This window comes from Acinonyx jubatus, chromosome B1 (assembly GCF_027475565.1).
Source record: "Acinonyx jubatus isolate Ajub_Pintada_27869175 chromosome B1, VMU_Ajub_asm_v1.0, whole genome shotgun sequence".
NCBI lineage: Eukaryota > Metazoa > Chordata > Mammalia > Carnivora > Felidae > Acinonyx > Acinonyx jubatus.
The window spans coordinates 146,267,699-146,291,257 of NC_069382.1; the positions used below are offsets into that span (position 1 = coordinate 146,267,699).

General features: G+C 36.4%; 1 protein-coding gene across 2 annotated transcripts in view; it reads right to left on the reverse strand.

Annotated features, from left to right (window-relative positions):
- Nucleotides 1-17,468: 17,468 nt before the first annotated feature.
- The window catches only part of LOC106977028 (UDP-glucuronosyltransferase 2C1-like), a 48,552-nt gene continuing 42,461 nt past the window's right edge, over nt 17,469-23,559 (reverse strand). For both annotated transcript variants that reach the window (XM_027057908.2, XM_015074502.3), the window contains exons 5-6: nt 22,044-22,263; nt 17,469-19,897 (exon numbers count right to left, since the gene is read on the reverse strand). In XM_027057908.2, the coding sequence (XP_026913709.1) occupies nt 19,618-19,897; nt 22,044-22,263 (500 nt within the window). In that variant the 3' untranslated portion in view covers nt 17,469-19,617. The remainder of the gene's footprint in view (nt 19,898-22,043; nt 22,264-23,559) is intronic.

Consider the following 23,559-nt stretch of genomic DNA (forward strand, 5'->3'; position numbering starts at 1 on the left):
CCGTGTTTAAAGTTTAAACAAACATTTAAACAACAAAAATGAAAAGAAGACCCTGTGCGTGAAAAGGTTACGTATTTAATAAAATACTCCCACTTCTGCAGGCTTTCTAGGTTCAAATATTCAATAAAAAGTCATTTTCATTCATGTATTACAAATTCAAGGTGACTGATATGTTTGTGAGTATTTCTCTGTGAACATTTATATGATTTATATTACATTCTAAATGGCTATCTTGTTTTCCATCTCCGTATCATTAGGCTTGTGTCTCTTTTATGATATTTGTGGTATTTTTACTTAACCCTATGGCATTTTAAGTGTGCTTTATTTTCCGTGCTAATGATCCTCATCATTTGACGAAGACACATGTGACTGAGTTTCACATGGCACCTGGGCCCAGCTCAGAACTCACTTTGCTCCTCACTGAAAATGGAGAAATGCCCCAAGGTTGATGTGAGTGACTGAATAAGAAGTTGTTTTCTTTTTCTTTTTTTTTTTACTGATTTTTTTAATGTTTATTTATTTATTTACTTATTTATGCCTCATTTATTAACTCGTTTTATTTTTTATTTTTTTAAATTTACATCCAAATTAGTTAGCATATAGTGCAACAATGATTTCAGGAGTAGATTCTTTAGTGCCCCTTACCCATTTAGCCCATCCTCCCTCCCACAACCCCTCCAGCAACCCTGAGTTTGTTCTCCATATTTATGAGTCTCTTCTGTTTTTCTCCCTCCCTGTTTTGATATTATTTTTGTTTACCTTCCTTTACGTTCATCATTTGTCTCTTAAAGTCCTCATATGAGTGAAGTCATAGGATTTTTGTCTTTCTCTGACCAACTAAATTCGCTTAGCAAAATACCCTCTAGTTCCACCCACATAGTTGCACAAGGCAAGATTTCATTCTTTTTGATTGTCGAGTAATACTCCTTTGTATATATATACCACCTCTTCTTTATCCATTCATCCATCGATGGACATTTGGGCTCTTTCCATATTTTGGCTATTGTTGATAGTGCTACTATAAACATGGGGGCGCATGTGCCCCTTCAAAACAACACACCTGTATCCTGTGGATAAATGCCTAGTAGTACAATTGCTGGGTCGTAGGGTAGTTCTATTTTTAGTTTTTTGAGGAACCTCCATACTATTTTCCAGAGTGGCTGCACCAGCTTGCATTCCCACCAACAATGCAAAAGAGATCCTCTTTCTCTGCAACCTTGCCAACGTCTGTTGTTCCTTGAGTTGTTAATGTTAGCCATTCTGACAGGTGTGAGGTGGTATCTCATTGTAGTTTTGATTTGTATTTCCCTGATGATGAGTGATGTGGAGCATTTGTTCATGTGTCACTTGGCCATCTGGATGTCTTCTTTGGAGAAGTGTCTATTCATGTCTTTTGCCCATTTCTTCACTGGATTGTTTTCTGGGTGTTGAGTTTGATCAGTTCTTTATGGATTTTGGATACTAACCCTTTCTCTGATATGTCATTTGCAAATATCTTCTCCCATGCTGTCAGTTGCCTTTTAGTTTTGCTGATTGTTTCCTTCCCTGTGCAGAGGTTTTTATTTTGATGAAGTCCCAGTAGTTATTTTTTGCTTTTGTTTCCCTTGCCTCCAGAGACGTGTTGAGTGAGAAATTGCTGCAGGCAGGATCAAAGAGGTTTTTGCCTGCTTTCTCCTCGAGGATTTTGATGGCTTCCTGTCTTACATTGAGGTCTTTCATTCACTGTGAGTTTGTTTTTGTGTATGGTGTAAGAAAGTGGTCCCGGTTCATTCTTCTGCATGTCCCTGTCCAGTTCTCCCAGCACCACTTGCTGAAGAGACTGTCTTTATTCCATTGGATATTCTTTCCTGCTTTGTCAAAGATTAGTTGGCCATACATTTGTGGGTCCATTTCTGGGTTCTCTATTCTGTTCCATTGATTTGAGTGTCTGTTCTTGTGCCAGTACCATACTCTCTTGATGATTACAGCTTTGTAGTATAGCTTGAAGTCTGGGATTGTGATGCCTCCTGCTTTGGTTTTCTTTTTTAAGATCGCTTTGGCTATTCGGGATCTTTTCTGGTTCCATACAAATTTTAGGATTATTTGTTCTAGCTCTGTGAAGAATGCTGGTGTTATTTTGATAGGGATTGCACTGAATATGTAGATTGCTTTGGGTAGTATCGACATTTTAACAATATTTGTTCTTCCTATCCAGGAGCATGGAATCTTTTTACATTTCTTTGTGTCTTCTTCAATTTCTTTCATAAGCTTTCTATAGTTTTCAGTGTATAGATTTTTTACCTCTTTGGTTAGATCTATTCCTAGGTATTTTATGGTTTTTTTGTGTTGTCTAAATCTCACCCTGATCTTCCATATTAAATATGGGTCTGCAGCATGAAAAATTTGCATTGATCACACTTCTCTCAATCTGGTCTTCAGTTGCACTCAGCCAGCCACCACAGCAAAGACAGGAAGCTGATTATCCTTTAGAAGTATAGGGAAAGGCAAGCAGAGAAACCCCAGTGGCTCAAAGGTCCTCCCTGATGATGCAGACCTCACCAGGAATCAACATGCCTCCCTTTCCATAGCTTTGCAGACTCATCCTTTCCTGTATATTTTACAAAAGAAAAGTTATTGCAGGACCAAATTCCTGGACTTTCTATAATCAGTAAAGTGCATCATGAATGAGATGCACTACATAAAATGATGTCTTTCACCTCCACATCCATATCATGTACTTTTATCTGTTCGAGGAAACTTGAAACATTCTGACATGTATTAATTATTATGATTTAATGTAAAGGGAAGGCTGCTTGATAACTGCCTGGAAAGAATGGGAGCCAAAGAACTGTTCCATGATTCAGTCCATTAAGTGTTTTCCTGGATCTAAATTTGTGTCTCTGGTCTCCAGTAAAATAATAAAATGAAAAAACTGAAGATAAATATTACTAAGCATGTGGGAGTGGGTGGTAAGAGAGATTCACTTTCAAAGTGTTGTAAATTTTCCTTTTTATATATTTGTAATTTAACCAAGCGATCTCTTTTGTCACTTTCTAGGCCTAGAATAAATCAGCAGTGCTGTGATTGGTGCCTGTTCAAGAAAAGGCAAACAACTTCTGGAGAACTAAGCTGGAAAACTTCTTGTTGTACATGTTTATTTGCATCAGTCTTTTGCATCTTTGTCCCCTTATTTACCCAAAATAAGGGTTCCTTTGCTTCTTTATGACTTTGGATTATTTATTTAGTTTTTTATTCCCACAGACCCATCAACTCAACCACCCATTCCACTCACCATCCGGTTTTCTACTTTGGTTGTTTGCCTCTTGATGCCGTTTCTTTCATATTACCGTGCAAGTCCGTATATTGCATCATCTAAAAGATTATTCTCTATGGCCTATGATTCTTGGTTAATTTTTAGCAGATTTATCTTAGAAACTTTGGTCTTTGTATTATCTCTTTAGTGGTTTTTGTGTTTCAGTTTGGTTTTTGATCATGGATCTGCCCACCTTCTCACTTCATTTATCATCCAGCTTTCTACTTTAGTTGTCATTCAATGCCCTGTTTTCCTTCACATTACCTTTCATGAACTTGCAATGGAATCTCAGAGAGTCAAAAAAGTCCCCAATGTTCTAGGTTTACCTAAAAGAAGAGTTTCTTTTCTATGACCTGTGATTCTTTAATTTTTAGCAGATTTATTTTAGAGGCTTTAGTCTTACTTGTATTCTCTAACCCACTGCCTCCAGTAACCTCATACAAAATATATAGTCACAGGTTAATGTTTTAATAACTAAGAGCTTTATTTTCTCAGTAACCTTAATCTGACATACCTTTTAGCTCCTAAGAATAATTATGACATTTATGCGAGGGTAGTTAACTTCCATTTGAAAGGGATATTTTTCTTAGGTTTCCAAAATGTTTATAATACTGCTCAACAAAAAGATGCTCTTTCTATTGAGTAAATTGTCATAAGAGAACACTTTTTTTGGTAAAGTTAAGTTTGGGTAGTTGGTGACATATGCTGGCAATGGAAAGCATCTGTTAAAAAGACCACTCAGGGGACGCCTGGGTGGCTCAGTTGGTTAAGCATCTGACTCTTGATTTTGGCTCAGGTTATGATCTCATGGTCATGAGATCAAGCCCCATATCAGGCCACATGCTGGGTGTGGAGATTCTCTTTTTCCCTCTACCTCAGCCCCTCCCCCACTCCTGCTCCTTCTCTCTCTGTCTCTCTATCTTTCTATCTCAAAAAAAAAAAAAAAAAAAGACCACTCAGATTAAGAAAAATTAACTTTCTTGGTCTTCTATATAATAGTATACTTGGTACTTAGTACAGTGTCTCTCCCAGTAATAGGTTTTGAAGTTAGGGTCTCTCTTTTCTTTCAGTTATTGCAATATGCAAATTTGTTAGGTCCAGGGGCCAGACTGCTGTCTTTCAATTCCATCCCAACATTTCTTACCTATGAGAACTTGAGTAAGTTACCTGAACTTTCTGTACTTCAGTTTTCACATCTGTAAAATGAGAAGACTAATAGTGCCTATAAAAAGAATTTCTATGTGTGTCCTCCATGAGTGAATAAATATGAAGGACATAGAAGATTTCCCGGGAGAGAGTAAGTTTTCAACAAATGTTTATCAATTTCCCCTTTAAACAGGAAACATAGGTGAAGCTCAATAAACTTCTTTATTGAATGAATGTGCTCACAGGATCATGATTAGAAATCATTCAGATATGACAAATATACTGGACCCTCACATTTTGCTTTATTTTTCAAGCGGAAAAAACCTGAGAGTAAGTAGTTAATCTAGCATTAGAAAACAGATATTGATAATTCTAATGTAATCCCCAATGTTTCAGATTTACCTAGCAGATGATTTTTATGCCATTGAGAAGGAAGGAGTAATATAAATAATGCCCAGAGACAACTTATCCACAATGAAGCAATTTTCCTTTCTAATGGAGATATTAGATGATTGGATGAAAGAATTAGAACAGATATAATAGTAAAAATTTGAATCTAGAAGAGAGATATAAGAACTTTGATTTTTTTTTTTTACATTTATTTATTTTTGAGAGACAGACAGAGACAGAGAAAGAGCAGGGGAGGGGCAGAGAGAGATGGAGACACAGAATCAGAAGCAGGCTCCAGGCTCCGAGCTGTCAGCACAGAGCCCGACTGGGGGCTCAAACCCACGAACCGCGAGATCATGATCTGAGCCGAAGTCGGACGTTCAACCGACTGAGCCACCCAGGCGCCCCAGGACTTTGATTTTGAAAGCTGAAAGGTACCTTAGCTACAAGTGCATAGTAATTTTTAATTGTAAAGGCAAGCAAATGTAAAGTTCACACAAAATAGTCATTATTTCTTATATATGAAGAATATTTTAAAACAGAAAGAGGCTTGGAAAATATGTTTCCTCATAACTGACCTTCATTGATTTTATAAGTATATTGAATGAAGTTTCTTCCTGTAGTGCATTGAAAATAGCTACATATTCTTTGCAAGTTCTTCTATCAAGATGTGGAGGCTATTTCTCCAAACTTTGGATTGGATTTGCCTCATGACCTGTTTTACCAATAGCAGTGGCAAAAGTGACATAGTATGACTTCTAAGCCTAGGCCTAGAACTTTCATGTGAGCTCTTGTGGACTTCTACTATCACTGGAAAAAGCACATGCTTGTCTTTGGATAGGCCATATGAAGTGAGAATCAAAGTGTCCTGATAATTTAGCAAACCCTAGCCATGTGAGTGACACTTTTTTGGACCATTCCTCCTTAGCTGGGGCCTAATGAGTGAGTCCAGGAAAGCCCCAAAAGAGAAACATTCCCTTGAGCCCAGCCTAAATTGCTGGTCTGTAGGATCAGCAAATAATGTTTGGTTTAAACCCTGAGTTTCAAGATGGTGGGTTACACAGCAATAAATAACAGAGACATCAGGATTTATGAAAAACACAGTGCTCTTTAAATAATTAAAACCTTAAGAATATTAATATAGTAAATCAATGTCAAGTGGAGGGACATCTCTAGTGTCACAGAGTTCTAGATTACTTTACACAAGTTCTCTTGAATGATTGATAAATTTTGATTGAGAAACTATTATATATCCATTTCAACACTAAACCTAAGAAAATATAAATTCTCTTTAGTTTAAAATTATATATATATATATATAAACTCTACATCTATATCATCTATATCTATGTATCTATGTGTAGTATATCTATGTACAGTATATATAAAATAAGGTTTCTTTCCACCTACTTTAGATAAAATGTAATAAATAAACTACTGACTTATCTTTCACTGTAAAGCTTATCCCAATTCTTATTAAAGGTCTCAAATACAAAGTCAAAATATAGGAGTAATACGACATATTTGTCAGCCTCTTCGTAATTATCACTTTGTCATTAAGTTCTGAAATGACAGCAGGTACAAAGGAAGATCACGTAAGCCTTCCACAGTTTTGCATACATATTGCTAGTGGTAAAGTAAAGACGGTAGACCAAAAGTAGGTTAAATGATTCAGACAGTAACTCACCACAAGGAGAAATGGCATCTCCAAAAATAATATCAAAGTTATATTCTTGCAGTTTCTTCATAAGTTCCTTGTTCAAAACTGCATCCCTCACAGAGCTTTGGAAAAGTATCAGAATATTTATTTTTTTGCATTTTTGAATCATACGTCCACATTTTACTCTTTGGTAATTCATATACCCACATCTTGAACTTTTCATGACAAGCAAATCAAATTCATTCTTAGTAAATGATGTAGGATACACTTCAAATTTCAGAACAGATGGTGTGGTGGAATCCGCAAGGATGAAACAGTCACCTCATGACCCCTCTGAGCAAATTCAGATAGTATTGTCTTTAAATTGATTTAGTGATTATTCCAATCGCCACATTAGCACCTTGCCACAGGTCCCACAGCTGAGATAAAAATACAGCACGGAAAGATAAGTCCATTTCTTAGATATTCTGGTAAAATGAATCGTTTTTTATAAACCTCTCTTAACTTCTGATGCGGCTATCATTCACACACAGGAATGAATGAATTAAGTAGTTAAAATATAACTGGTATGAACTAACAGTAGAGGTTTCGGTAAGCAAATAAATAAGGAAAAGGGTAGATGATCTTGTATTTGTATGTGCCTCTAATTAATCCCAGTATCACTGGAAATACTGTTATCACTGGGCTAGAAAGAAACTACCTTGCATATAGGGAATCTTCAGATAAGAAAGCAGCATTGTGTTAGAGCAAATCTATTCTGATTTGAGCATTTCCAAACAAGCTTTCTGAATTTCCTCTTCCATATTTTACACGTTATATTTAGCTCTATTTCATTTCTTTGCCTTTGTTTTTCTGACTGTAGATACTACTACTACTTTTTTTTCTTTTTATCCATACTTGGGTGCCCTTTGAGTCCCACTTAAATTACTTTCATTCATTTGAAAATGCTACCTCCCCAAAATTCTTATGTTAGTTTTACTTCCTCAACACTTTGACAAAGTATTTATCCTCTAGGTATCTTCTGAACTTTGTTTTGCAGTCTACCTTCGTAATCCATGTAAATTGTATTTTAAAAATCTTATCAGGAAGTCTCTTCAAATTAGAAGTAGAAAGGGGAAGACTCATGTCATGGAATAGGTTTGTTTTCTTGCTGTCAATAATCTGTTGACTTGAAATGAGAGGAGATTCTCTCTTAAAAAGGATTTGGACAGAAGATTCTAAGCAAAGCATTGTCTACAGAGTTGCAACATCCTTTAATATGGCAATGCCCTTTGGTGGATGTTTGATGTGTTACCCAGATTCTCCTTTTGGGAATATAGAAGTTATTCCTCCGCTGATGAGAAGATTGACAGCTCTCGTCTATCAGCTTCCTTTAAGAGCTGCTTCTGCTGAACAGAACTATGTAGTCTAAAGTGATGTCTTTTTCCTGGGGCAGCCCATATCCAATGCCTGCCTCTCCATTTCAATTTGGGGAAACTCTTAAAGGTGATCTTACTTTCAGATTGGGTTGGTTGAGACCTAGGCTGAAGCTTCATTGCAGTAGTCTCCCCACCCCTTATCTGCCAGGATATGTTCCAAGACCCTAAGTGGATGCCTGAAACCACAGATAGTACCAAACCCTGTATATGCTATGTTTCCATATCCATACATACCTAAGCTAAAGTTTTAATTTATAAATTAGGCAACAGTAACTAAATAACAGAAAAATTAAAACAATATACTGTAATAAAAGTTCTGTGTGGTCTTTTTCTCAAAATATTTTACTGTACTGTGTCATCCTTCTTCTTGTGATAACATGAGATGATAAAATGCCTATGTGATGAGATGAAGTGAAGTGAATGATGTAAGCATGGCGATATAGCACTAGACTACCTTTGATTTTCTGATGATATGTAAGAAGAATCATCTGCCTCTGAACTGCAGTTGACCAGGGGTAACTGAAACCACAGAAAACAAAACTGTGGATAAGGGGAGGGATACTGTAAGTCTCTTTTTTTTTCTTTTTTCTTTCCATCTTTTTAAATTTTTTTAAAGTGTTTATTTTTGAGAGAGAGAGCACGAAAAGCGGAGGGGCAGAGAGAGAGAGAGAAAGACACAGAATCCAAAGCAGGATCCAGGCTCTGAGTTGTCAGTACAGAGCCCATTGCAGGGCTCAAACTCACAAACTGTGAGATCATGACCTGAACCAAAGTCAGATGCTTAACCAACTGAGCCACCCAGGTGCCCTGTCTCTGTTTTTTCCACTGTTCAATCTTTCTTCAAATCCTTCATTTTCACAGACTTTGTTTCCAAGACCACTCCTTAATAATCTCCCTGCAAGCTTATCTTCAGCTTGATAATGGAATCAAGAATGGAATCAGAGTAGACACTGAGATTGGATTTTGGAGCTGGATCATTTGCCGCCAGTTGTAACGAGGAAGATATTACTCAAACTCAAAAGAACTGGAGGACATAGCCAATATCTCCTAGTAGGAACTGGGAAATTATATAGAGAACTACATGCTGAGGGACTGGATTTAGGAAAGTGGAATATAAGCTTGCAGAAGGAAGCATAGTTTTATTTTGGCGCACTCTCTCTCAGGACATAGAATTCAATACCTTTGTTCACACTTCAGGAAGCGGTGGTAAGGAATGGCCCACACAAAGTGAAACTGACATGCTGGAAGTGCCATGGGAAACAGTGGAAGAAGGAATCAAAGGGTTTGGAGAAATGCATATATTAAGATAGAGATGCTACATAAATCTGGAAAATCTGCCAGTGATTGTATACTGACTGAAGTTATAAGGAATGCTCAGTGTGGTGTCCTCTGATGGCCAGGTCTGTTTGTAGTTGCAAAACAGCTCAAAAACAAGTTGATAGCACTCAATTGTTAGAAGCCAAGTGGTCACAATGATCACAATGAGCAGTAAAGTCAGAGTGGCAACCAGGCAGTCCTAACCCATGTAAAGCTATGGATATGGTTATATACAGCAGGCAGAGCTAAGGGTAAAATATATAGGCAGCCAAAAAGGCTTTGCACATTCTATACGTGCGGAATCCCTGGCAAGCCTAGGAGAATAACAGCACAGCCAGATGATGCCATCTGGACTGAAGAATTACATGCATTTGAAAAAAAGAAATCCTGGCATGTTTCAGAACCCTGTTAGAACCCTTGACCATGAGATGCCATGTTAATGCCCACCAGAGAACATCCATCATGGAATAGGTGCTAAACACTAAAGTAGGCAAAATCACTCAGCCAGTCTCTATAAACAATCATTCCAGTGCTGGCCCCAATAACAAATTAACAAAGTGACCATCGTAGCAGACAGTAAGGCCATGTTTAGGCCTGCATGTATGGACTTCTATTTACCAAAGCTGATCTAACTACTATTTAAACTGAGTGTCAAGAATGTCAAATCTGCTAGCTATAGAGTCGAACACTGTATCCCTGATATGGAATAGTTGAGGGTGCCAGTTTCCCAAATTGGATCCTTTCCACTCTGGCTATTTTCCCTGACAGCAATAGCCACGTATACTGAGAATTACTTTATCTTTCTTATCTGCATGGGCTCTGTGGAAAGGTCACATTCCATTAACCTGGAATTTTAGCATTTAAAACAGTTGATAAGGCTGAAAGATATAAATTGGTATTAAAATCAAGATAGTTTAAGGTCATGTGTGAAAACTGACTTTTGCATGTCAAAACAAAGCCCTTTCTCAGTATCTTAATTTTCAGTAGAAAATAGTGTGGGCTATTTTGAATTTGCAAATTACATAGTGGCTATAGTCAGAAAACTGGAGAGACCTTAAGATTCACTTCATTAGTTTACCTTCTTTTAGTTATCATCTTCCTGTGATGCCTAATATTCAATGTCTGAAAATAATTGTTATATATAATTTTCGCATTTTCTATTTATTTACAGTAGAGGTCTAGTCTGCCCACAAAACACCATAAGGACCAGAAATGGAAGTCCAAACCTATTTTTAAGCAGTGCAAACAACTAGGAATAGTCTTGAGTAGACAAATTAAAGCAGAAACTGAAGAAGCTTTGTGGCAAGGGAATATTCTTTTTTTTAAAAATATTTTTAATGTATATTTATTTTGCAGAGAGAGAGACAGAGCAAATGGGGGAAGGGGGGAAGGGGCAGAGACAGCGGGAGACACAGAATCTGAAGCCCACTCCAAGCTTTGAGCTGTCATGAACCATGAACTGACTACATGAACCATGAACTCACGAACCATGAAATCATGACCTGAGCCGAAGTCGGATGTTCAACCTACTGAGCCACCCAGGCACCCCAGGAATATTCTTAATATAGATGTTTGGTGACTTACTGAACTGAGAGAGTGTACACCCTCTTATTTTTCCAGACTTCCTAAGATTAAGAAAACAAAGCAAGCACCCTTTTCCCCTAATAAAGAACAAAATAGTTTACACTCATGCCAGGATGCACCTATTAACATTGTACAAATAATACTGATAACAGATAAGTTCACTGGCTGTAGATCAGTGGTTTTTAGCAATTCTGTGGTGAATAACAGATATAATCAAAAGAATGTCTGATTTAGGGAATTAAAAAAAATGAACCAAAGCATAAAGTTAGAAAATAAAATATGTGATTTGAAATGCCTCACTTTATTATTTGAGTAATGATTTCTTCACATTTTTAGCCCCAGTTTCAGAAAAAAGTGCTATGGTATGTTAGCTGGGGGCTGGTGAATTAGATACATGGTCATTTCCTCTAGACCTCTCCAGATTATCTGAGGAAAAGAAAGAACACTGTGTGTGTGTGTGTGTGTGTGTGTGCTTGAAAAAGCTAATTACAGTGTTTTATTTTTCTATTTTTTGCTTATTTGGTTGTCTCCTTGTTTAAGGAAACTCATGTCAGATGTCTTCAAGTGTAAGTATATTTTTCATTAAATATGCTGGTTCCTTTGAGTTGGGAGTTTATATTCTTAAAAGGGATAAAGACTTTTCCATATATTTCTCATTCAAAACTATTTTTTAAAGCATGGAATTAGAATTCCACTGAATGCCTAATTACTTTAAGAAAGATAAGAAATGGGAAAGGACGTTTGGTTAAGAAATAATGACAAATTTGTAATTAGAAGATATTCTTGGGGCGCCTGGGTGGCTCAGTCGGTTAAGCGTCCGACTTCGACTCAGGTCATGATCTCGCAGTCCGTGAGTTCAAGCTGACAGCTCAGAGCCTGGAGACAGCTCCGTGCTGACAGCTCAGAGCCTGGAGCCTGTTTCAGATTCTGTGTCTCCCTCTCTCTCTGACCCTCCCCCGTTCATGCTGTCTCCCCCTGTCTCAAAAATAAAATAAATGTTAAAAAAAAATTTAAAAAAAAAAGATATTCTTAAGGACAATCATTGAAAAGATCTTTAATGATCTGAATTGCAAAGAAAATACTAAGTAACTGTAATCCTAAGGGTTTTGTTATAGTTTAAGTTGGAGTGAGATAATTTTTACTGATAATTTTAATTAGGAAATATACCAAACTTATATGTACCAGTTTAAAAATGTTATTTTTTCCCTAAAATTACCTCATACTTTTTATATGAACTTAAAAAAAAATCCTGTTGTAAACTTCCCTGGCAGGAACATATCATTAGAGTTTTATTTTGAAATGAATTTAGGCTGTGAGACTAAGACTATTTTGTTATTATAGATCTTAGATCATGAACTTCTTGATCAACTGAGATATTTACACGTCTCTCCTTATAGAAAACTCATCATGAAATAATTTTTGTGAGGAATTGTTAAATCTTTGTGAATTGGTTTCTAATTTTTCCCAATATCTTTATAATTTTTTATTTTGTCATTTATTAGAGATTTATGTTACTTAAAACACAGAGGAGTCATTTTTAATATCACCTCTGCTGAAAGACTCAGTGTTTATATGTTAAAGAGATGAGATAAAAAAAAGAGCTTTGAGAAAATATAGAAAGAATGAGAAAAGAGAACCTAAATTTTGTTTACGGGGAAAATAGCTTTATATACAACTTATTCATAAAAATACTTTCAATAACACAATATAGCCTACAATTTTGAAAGAATAATTATTCAAAGACTTTAACTTCATTAGATGAATTGCATTTGAGAACTTTCACTATTGAAGGATATGTATAGAGGGAGAAGATCTAAGTAAAATATCTTTAAAGCCACGAGGAAAAAATACTGTAAGTTGTGAAAGAAACAACTTTCCTAAATAGCTCCATATACCATAATCAAATTTAAAATCTAATGTAAATTTCCTTTTGAGGTGATTTATTTTCGAAACACAAAATTCTGGCCATTCCCTTTGGAGGAATTTGCCTGCATAAGGAGGGATTCTAAGGATGGATGTAGCACTATTGATCTCTCCAAACCTGATCAAAGCTGGACTCTAAGATTCAAATCTAGAATTTCTGTTTTCAGTGAGTGATGAAGCTGTAGGAAGTAAATCACATTTAATTAAAATATGGTGAGCATTTGCCAACAAATATTCTTTAAACTAGTTTGAGCACTTACACTTCAATAATCAAAGTACGTTTAGCACTTGAAATGATTTTTATTTAGTTTTAATTTTTTTTCAGTGCTCAAAGGCCAAACTCACACTTCCCCCAACTCTGTGAATGGCTACTTGGACATACATCTGAGATTGGCAGTAAAAGTAGCTCTGCTAGAAAGGGATTGTGCACAGAAAATTGGCCAAGGTCTATGGGCAAGAGAGAAACCACAAACTTGAACCGTAGTGTCTCTTTAGGAAAACAAAAGCAAAGTTTCAAGCAGCTGGCCTGATGAGTTTTAAGATCTGGAAAAGACATAAGAAGCTTAAGGTTTCTGCCACAAAAGGGGGCAAGAAGCATGAAACAAGTGTATCCATACAACACTGAGAAAGCCCCAGATATAAGCAAAACCAATGTAATGTATCTCTCAGTTGTTAGCAGTTGTAAAAATTGGAGGAGGTGACCGATAACCTCAAATGCAAAACTCCAAGGAACATCAAAAATCAAGGAAACATGGCATCACCAAAAGGTCACAAAATTGTCCAGTAACTATCACAAAGACTCAAAATTCTGCAACTTACCCAATCAAGAATTCAAAATAGCCATTTTAAGGAAACTTTTTTGGCTCCAAAAAAAAAACATAAATAATTCAATAAAATCAGAAAAATGATACATGAAGAAAATAACACATTTAACAAAAAGATGGAAATAAAAAAGAATCAAATAGAAACTGTAGATCTGGAGAATACAGTGGATGAAATAAAAAATATATATATAGTTAATAGAGACCATCAACAGCAGAATCGACCAAACAGAAGATAGAATTAGTGAGTTAGAAGATAGGAATCTGGACATAAGCCAATCAGAGGAGAATTAAAAAACAAAAAAATACAGTGGAAAAAGTCTATAGAACATCAGTAAAAAGAAAACTTATCTACATATAAATGAATCATTGGAATTCCAGAAAGAGAAGAGTGGGAGAAGGAGGCAGAAAGTTCATTTAAAGAAATACTAGCTGAGACCTGCTCAAACCAGAGAGAGACTTGGATATCCAACTTAACAAAACTAATAGATCACCCATAACTACAATTCAAAATAATCTTCTCAAAGACATATTATAATGAAGCTGTCAAAAATCAAAGACAAAGAGAGAATCCTGAAAGCCAGGGAAAAGAAGATTGTAATCTATAAAGGAACCTCCATTAGGCTACCAGCAAAATTTTTTCAGCAAAACCCTTTCAGGCCAGGAGGAAGTGAAAGGATATATTGACAGTGGTAGAAGAAAAAACTGCCAGCCTATCGGGCAACGTTATCCTTCAGAAATGAAGAAGAAATAAAGACTTTACCAGACAAATAAAAGCTGAGGGAGTTCATTATTCCATATTTGCTTTGTAAGAAATGCTGAGAGGAGTTCTTTAGCTGAAATGAAAGGAGTTCTTTAAAATAAAAATTACTACACATCCACATTACAAGAAACAGTGAAAAGGAGTACTTTAGCTGAAATTAAATGAAAAAGTCCTTTACCCGACATGTTTTCAATGAAAACATATGAAAATATACAACACAGTAGTCAAATAGTAAATATACATATAAAGGTTAAAGGAAAAGAGAATTAAAAATAAATATGACAACTATAATTTGTTAATGAATACACAATATAAAAAGAGGTAAATTGTGACATCAAAATAAAAGGGGTGAGTAAAGGGAAGAACTTTTTATGCAATTGACTTTAAGTTGTTATCAGTTTAAATAAATTGTTTTTATTTATAAGATGTTTTATGTAAGCCTAATAGTAACAACAAGGCAGAAACCTATAGCAGATTCACAAAAGATAAAGAGAAGTGAATCAGAGCACACAACCATGGAAAAGCACCTATCCACAAAGGTAGGCAGAAAGAAAGCAGTAGGCAGAAAGAAAGCAAAAGGAGGACAATAAAACTACAGAACAGCCAGAAAGCAATTAATAACATGGCATTACCAAATCATTACAAATTAATGATTATAATAAATATAAATGGATTGTTCTCCAATCAAAACACACAGGGTGGCCTGATGGATTAAAAAAAAAAAAAGACCCAGCTAACTATACGGTGCCTAAAAGCTTCTTACTTCCACTTTAAGGATACACATGGGTTCAAAGTGAAGGGATGGAAAAAGATATTCCATGCAAGTAGAAACCAAAATAATAATAATAATAATAAATAAAAATTTAAAAAGAGAGAGGGGGGACAACTACACTTATATTACACAAAATACACTTTAAGCCAAAACTGATAACAAGAGGCAAAGAAGGGCATTATATAATGATAAACGGGTGAGCTCATCAAGAAGATATAACCGTTCTATACACATATGCACCCGAGAGAGAGAGAGAGAGAGAGAGAGAGAGATGGAACGCTAGCAGAGAAGACCAGAGACAGAGGGAGACACAGAATCTGAAGCAGGTTCCAGGCTCTGAGCTGTCAGCAGAGCCCGATGCGGGGGGCCACTAAGGGCAAGATCATGACATGAGCTGAAGTTGACGCTTAATCGACTGAGCTACTCCGGTGCTCCTAGGGCATTTTTTAAAATTACAAGTTGTTATGTACTATATGCTAGGTCATTTCTAAAATAACACTGTGATAAAAGTAGTGTAGGTTTCTTGGAAGGAGTTTAGATCAGGCATGAGCCTGGCATGTAGTTCAAAAACAATGAGAAAGCTGATCTTATAATTTTAGAAAAACACTAAGATTGCAGAGGGAGAAGAGTGTTTGTTTCTTTTTCCTAGGTTAGACATAATTTTGCCCACTTATTTTTTAACCAAGTGTATATCTGTACACTCTTACCCCAGCTGAGAATGTTCGAGTTGTTAACCTTATTTTTTAGAAGAAATTGGATTGATTGGCTTGATCACATTCTGGATGGGCAAGTGAGGAAACATTAAATTCAGGAACCTATGTCCCAACATTTTTGTTGCCATTTCCCACCTGAAAGTAGAAAAAGGACTAGCGATTTTGGACTGGCTTTTGGTTTTTCTCCTCTACTCCACAGAGTTTTAGTGGACTCATCATGGCCTATGAATCTCTCTCAGGAGATAAAATAAGTATGCTATTCCCAAATTTTACACTGCATTTGGTTTGGCAAAAGAGGGAATATGAGCAACGGCAGGAGTTAGAGGTCATTTTAATCTAGAGTCAGAGCTTGTAAACTCAACACTTTGCCAATTCTACACTGGTTAACAGGTAGTGGGAGTAACATGACTCCCTCTGAAACTTCTTGCAGGTTTCACACTTTATCTAGAAACTGCCCCACCCCCTCCAATGGGAATAAAGCTTGCCTGATGGATGAATTTAGAAATTCTTTTGCTCCTAGCCATACTGCCCAAATTGTATCCTTAATTTACAACATATAACTTCCTGAAAGCAATCCAAAGCAAGACTTGCGGAATTTAAGCAAATGAGTAAAAAGATATCTGGTTACACGTGCATTTTGAAATATTACCTCCTTTTGTAGAAAGCAATGTATAGTATGATAGAGTTTAAAGTTTATCTAACTTTCCATAAGATCTGGGTAAGGGCCACTGATTATGTTTGTGTTTTCTTCTGTGAGATTTTTGATTACTGATCTCAATGAAAGCATTGCAATACCATCTTCCCCAGAGCTCTGGGCAAATTCTTCCATTTCCTATAAAGAAAGAATTTCCTCATCTATGAAAGAAAGTCAACATAGGATTTTTTCAAAAAAGAAATGGGAGCATATACTTGGAAATAAAGTGTTAATACAAACTCTTATGTCTAGGAGTTCTTGTAAAGGAGACAGGAACTAAAATGAGGCATGCTAATCAGCATAAAGGATCCCCAGGACAGAAGGGGTGGCTTCCCTTAATCACAGAATCATGATTTGATAATCTGAAAATCACTTTAAAAGTAAAAAATAAGTGTCTGCGTTTCATGGTATCATACGGATTTCTGGTATCATATGTGAAGGGAGTTCAACTGAGCGGATGAAAGGACCGTCTCTGGGAAAAATAATTGACAGGAATTAAAGTGAGAGATTAAGATTTCAGTCTCTTTAGCTGCGTTTAGAGCCAGAATCAGAACAATGGCAGAACTGAAGTGGGATTGAGAAGCAAAGAACCCGGGGAGAAAATAAAAGTGAGATTAGAAGGCACGTAGTGATTCAGTGTAAATTGTGGAACTTACATTTTTCTGTTCCATAGGCACCAGACACATTTTAGTCTCAACTATAACAGTTTAAAATATCATAAATATAGAGGTGCCTGGGTGGCTCAGTCAGTTAAGCCTCCGACTTCAGCTCAGGTCATGATCTTATGCTTCCTGAGTTCAAGCCCAGCATCAGGCTCTGTACTGACAGCTCAGAGCCTGGAGTCTGCTTTGAATTTTGTGTCTGCCTCTCTTTCTGCCCCTCCCCTGCTTGCACTCTCTCTCTCTCATTCTTTCTCTCTCAAAAAGAAGCATTAATTTTTTTAAGAAATAAAATACCACAAATACAAAAAAGAAATTCACAAATACTATTCCCTTTAATGTAGGAAGTATGGTAGATCTGAGCCTGCAGGTGAATCATTACTTTGGTAAAATATGTAGAATATAACAGAAACAAATCCCTCATTGAAAAAGCCAAACAAGTTTAAAAATCAAAACATACAATATGAATGAATTTTTATTCACAACATGTAGAACATTCTTTGTGTTAACATATGTGCTCATGTACAAAACAATTACATCTACCTATTAGCATTTTCAATTAAATTATGATCTACGTTTTAATTGACTAGAAAAGCCAGAAGTCATTCAACTCCTGAAAAATGTGTTCTTATTAAAATTTAAACTGGAAAAAATATAATGCTTCAATGGTTTTATTTAGCCTTTGTATACCTAAAATTATTATCAGAGTTTATGTATTTAATATTATGCTTTATAGATTATTTAAATAGGCAAATGTTTCTTTTTAAGAAAAGCTTTCATCTCCACAAGGTAGAATATATTCCTTTAATTGTTAAGGTAGTTGTTTTGAATAAACTCGGGAATTGCTAACAAGGTATGCAAATCTTTACTTTAACTCCTTTATATTATGTCATTTTGTAACAAAAAAGAGAAGGAATATCTTTAAACTATGATTTTAAAGACTATTATAGGAAAGCACATTATCTAATTGCCAGATAAAATAATTCAGCACTATGATACATTGCTTTGATAGATCTTAAACCAAGCAGCATTAGGGTTTACATTTTGAAACTTTATTCTTCAAAGCATCATAATTATTTTCAAACCTCATCAAATTGAGAACATATGTTGTTTCTTTATATTTCTTTATTGTTAATTTAACACCTAAGAATTGTTTGCCTTGCTGTTATTTAGGCCACTATTCCTGTAAAACACAGATAATCCTCCAAATGCCTTATATTGTTCTAAGATGCAGCTATAATTTTAGGTCTATTAAACTTGGATTATAAATATCAAACTGTGGTAAATCATTTACTGAGCTTGTTTAATACATAATTCCAGTTGGATTAAATAATTCTTCAACCTCAAGGGTAAAGAACTGGCAGATGTACTGGAAGATAGTTTTTTTAGAAAAGAAAGGGAGAGAGAATCCTTACTTCTATTGAAATTCAATGTATATCCTCATGCTTACTGCAGATTTCTGGCGAATGCTGGTTATCAAGAAGCCTAAGTATTTGTGCTTGGTATAGTGGTCACAGTACAGTTTTTGAGAGGACCAGCAGAAGTGCTGGGGCAAGGGAAAGGATGAAATGGGAAAACCCACTGCATTTCTGTTAGATGGAGAAATCATCCCCACAGCAGACAGAATTCTGAGAAATGCATATCCCCCCCCTCAAATTATCTGCAGTGCAGTTAAAGAGTTATAGTTTTGTCTCTTCTTTCCAAACATGGATATTATAAGTAAAATTGGTGGGAAGAGTAAAGGGCAGGTATTAAATTATAATTGTTTGGTTTTGTTCCACCATACCATCTATAATTCTAAGTAATCAAAATCAACTAGTTCTCTAAAGTCACAAAGTATTATGGTACAAATCTGGTACTATTATTATTAATTTTTAAATCAAGGGCAATCTTCAAATCAAAGACAAAAAATAGTGTTTTGTACTCCAAGGGGAACGAAGACCGATGTGTCATATGAAATGAAATTAATGGTTTTAAAACATGATTCACAGCAGTAGAAACTTTGAATCTCCTAATATTTCTATTAGAAGGGAACCTCTGGCTATAGCATGCTTTTTTCTGCTTTGTCTAGTTTAGAGAATATGCAATAATTATAACATACTGGATGCAAAATGATGTTGAGTATTTAGAAAACGTTTAATATGATTGGTACTGAAAATAGAATTTATTATTGCATTCCTGAGTTCTCAAACACCATCCTAATTTGTTGAGCTAAAACAAGTGAATAAAGTACTAGGATTTTAGTAGTAGGAACCTCCATGTGTTTATCTTCTCTTTTCAAAGAATAAGGTATTATACATCTTAACTCCAAATCATGTGGTGAAATCCTTGGGTGATTCTTTGATCTTTGACTTCATAAGCTGAGGAATGGACAAGAACTGGGAAAACTAGGAAAGGAATCTGTTCAAATCACTGGCTGGTTAATTCAGATGGGCCCTGTTTTCTATCTAAACTATTAAAGAAAACTATTCTCTCTTGTTCTTCTTCCCTGTCTTACCACATTTCCAGCAACAAAACAGGCAACATTTTGTGACCAGGAATATAGTAGTAGCCACACAGGCCAGCAGGAACCCAATCACATCCAACGAGTGGTACTGGACCCAGGTGAGGTCATGGGAGGTTGGCCGAAGGTGTTTGGCTCCTTTGTGGCGCATGACAAACTCGATCCAGAAGACTGCTCGATCCAAGGGCTTTGTAGGCTGATCATGGTGAATTCTTGATAACCTCATAGCGTTCTCTTTATAGCTAAAGATTGGATACATAGATAGCAATTTGAAAAAATTCATTAAGAACATGAGATACCTAAAATTATGTTATTACATAATTATATAAGAAATTGTCATAAATGATATCGAGTACAGAATGCCTATGACAATTTATTTCCTCTTGAGAGATTTCTAGATATGTTGGCCCTATCAGCAGAATTGTTTGTAGTTTAAGTAATAATTGGAAGTAAGGGAGAAAAGACTTGCTAATTGGAAATACCATTAAAAAGTTTAGAAATAGGAATGTAGAGGTACACCTGGTTGTCTCAGTGGGTTAAGCCTCTGGCTCCTGGTTTTGGCTCAGGTCATGATCTCACGGTTTGTGAGTTCAACCCTGAATGGGGCTCCTTGCTGACAGTGTGGAGCCTGCTTGGATTCTCTCCCCCTCCCTCTCTCTGCCCCTCCCCTATTCATGTGTACTCACGAGCTATCTCTCACTCTCTCAAAATAAATGAAACTTAAAAAAAAAAAAGAAATATAGAATATGTAGGTTGAGAATACAGACTTTTGATCTCATTTGCTAAGCAAGGTATTAGGAACGAGCTAGTGATAGGAAGCAGTATTGAGGGGCAGGCCAATGATAAGGGGCCCCCTCTTCCCTGCCTGAGTTTGAGCTGGAGTGTTAGTGGGATGATGCAAGCAAAATGAATCTACATTCCTTTTCTTCTTGGGATGTTATTTTCAGTTTGTTGTTGTTGTCGTTGTTGTTGTTCTGATGTGTTGCTAAAATTTGTTAAGTGGACTCTAGTTCTTTTCTGGAGCTGTTTTCTTTCCTGGAGGGCTCTATAAGGTTGACCTTTGCCAGGCAACAGACAGGCTAGGGTCTTCCATCTTGATGTTTGGATCTCTCAATTATATTGTATCTTCTTTCTCTTGTTTTCAGTTAGTATATACCAATATAGGATTTTAAAAAATTTTTTAATGTTTATTTATTTTTGAGAGAGACAGACAGAATGCAAATGTGGGAAGGGCAGAGAGAGAGGGAGCCACAGAATCTGAAGCAGGCTCCAGGCTCTGAGCTGTCAGCACAGAGCCGGACACAGGGCTCAAACTCACAAACTGTGAGATCATGACCTGCGCTGAAGTCAAGACGCTTAACTTACTGAGCTACCCAGGCACCCCAATATAGAATTTTTTTTAAATTTTTTTTTTCAACGTTTATTTATTTTTGGGACAGAGAGAGACAGAGTATGAACGGGGGAGGGGCAGAGAGAGAGGGAGACACAGAATCGGAAACAGGCTCCAGGCTCTGAGCCATCAGCCCAGAGCCTGACGCGGGGCTCGAACTCACGGACCGCGAGATCGTGACCTGGCTGAAGTCGGACGCTTAACCGACTGCGCCACCTAGGCGCCCCTAGAATTTTTTTAATCAAAAAGTAGCATGATCCAATTTTTATAAAATTATTTCTTTTTCTTCCCTATTTATAGATTAGCAAAAGGAAATATCTGAAGTAGTATTTCTCTACTGCTAACTAGTTATATCTGCATCAGGAAAGTTATTTTTTATTTTTATTTCTCTATTTTTTGTTATATTGCCTAATTCTTTATACTGGTAATATTTGCAATTTTAAAGAAATAAACAATAAAATTGTTAGGAAAAAATAAAGATCTGTGTCTCTTCAACAATAATTTATTTTCTTTAAATAAACAGTATTTCTTTGAGGTTGTAATCTATTACCTATTAACAGTAGGTGAATCAAAAGGCCTACATAAAATTTGAGAAGTATAAAACAATTGAATCTGATATTAGTTATTTGCTGTTGATTACCTAAAAGTGTCAGCTTAGGGCACCTGGGTGACTCAGTCATTAAGCATCTGACTTCGGCTTAGGTCATGATCTCACGGTGAGTTTGAGTCCCACATCCGGTGAGCTCCAGCCCCACTTTCGGTGAACACGAGCCCTGTTTCAGGTGAGCCCTGCTTCTCTCTCTCTCTCTCTCTGTCTCTCTCTCACCCCCTCCTTTCTCTCCCTCTTTCCTTCCTGAGATTCTCTCTCTCCCTGCCCCCTGCTCACTTGCACCCTCTCTCTCCATCTCAAAAAAGTGTCAGTTTAAAAATTGAATGAAACAATTTACTCCTTTTAAAACACCAGATGCTTCCCAGAAAAGAATATATTCTATACTCACGAAGGGTTGTTAATAACTGCCTTCAAAGCGTTAAGTAGATCGGAACTTGTCATTGTATGTAAGTCTACTTTAAGAGCTGCCCCTTTGGCTTTCATACGAGCAATATTATCATACTGATCACCAAATATGGGAATTCCCACCATAGGGACCCCATGGTAAATAGCTTCATAGATCCCATTGGTTCCACAGTGAGTGATAAAAGCTCTGGTCTTGGGATGACCTAAGAGGAAAAAACGTATCATTATTCAAATTGTGAGAGCTTCAGAAACAGAAAATCGTGACACCTATAAACCATTGATTCAATTAGGTAACATATACTTAAATTCAAGTTAGTTAACATGCCATGTAGTATTGGTTTCAGGAGTAGAATCCAGTGATTCATCACTTTCATATAAAACCCAGTGCTCATCCCACAAGCATCCTCCTTAATGCCCATCACTCATTTAGCCCCCTCCCCCCCTCCCTCCAGGAACCCTCAGTTTGTTCCATTTTTTTATGGTTATTTATTTGAGAGAGAGAGAGAGAGAGAAAGAGCATGAGCTGGGGAGGGACAGAGAGAGAGGGAAACACAGGATCCGAAGAAGGCTCCAGGCTCCAAGCTGTCAGCACAGACCCCTACATGGGGCTTGAACTCACCAAGCGTGAGAACATGACCTGAGTCAAAGTCGGATGCTTAACTGACTGAACCACCTAGGCACCCATTCTATGTCTTTAAAAGTCTCTTATGATTTAGGCAGCATCTTCTACACAATTCTGTGCCATGAGACCATATATAAATTCCTATAAGATCTAAAGAAAGCAGCAATTTGTTATTCCAGGCTAAGCAGCAATTACTCTAGCAAGTAAGTCATTTCACAAACCTCTAAGGTCTGTGTGGACTTTAAATGATGGAGAGTAGTTGCCAGTTGGACAAATTGGGGTGGGGAATTAATAAAAAAAAGGATGGAGGGATTTAAAAAATGAAATTCTTGTATAGATAAGGGAAGGAGCGGTGGGAGGTACAGGGTTTCAGTGGGAGAATGTTGGCATAACAGTCTAGGAAGATAAATTAGGGGAAGTTCATGAAGCACTCTGTTTAATAAAATGGGATTTTTCATTTGATTTTATAGTAGTATAGAGACATTTATAATATTAGAGATGGTGAATAGGATTCTCACTTTTTTTTTTTTTTCAAACAGAGGAGGAAAGAAGAGAGGTGGGAGTAAGTGGATATAGAGAACCAGGAGGCTGCTGCAGTATTTTATGCAAGAGTTAATGAGAGCCTGATCTAAAAGTGTGTTGACTCTGACTCTGAGGAGTCATAAATGGGAGAATTATATTTTGATTGTAATTTAGAGCTCGGGAAAGATTTGCTCCTTGACCAAACTCTAGTCAAATTTCTTTGAACTCTCTTCTCAACTAGGCTCTGATTTTGGAGCTTCTGAATTTCTCTCTGCATTGCCCAATTTTAGCAAGAATCCTACTAAATCAGTTTAGCTAGACTCCCCCAGTTTGGTGTCTGATCACCCATATTTAT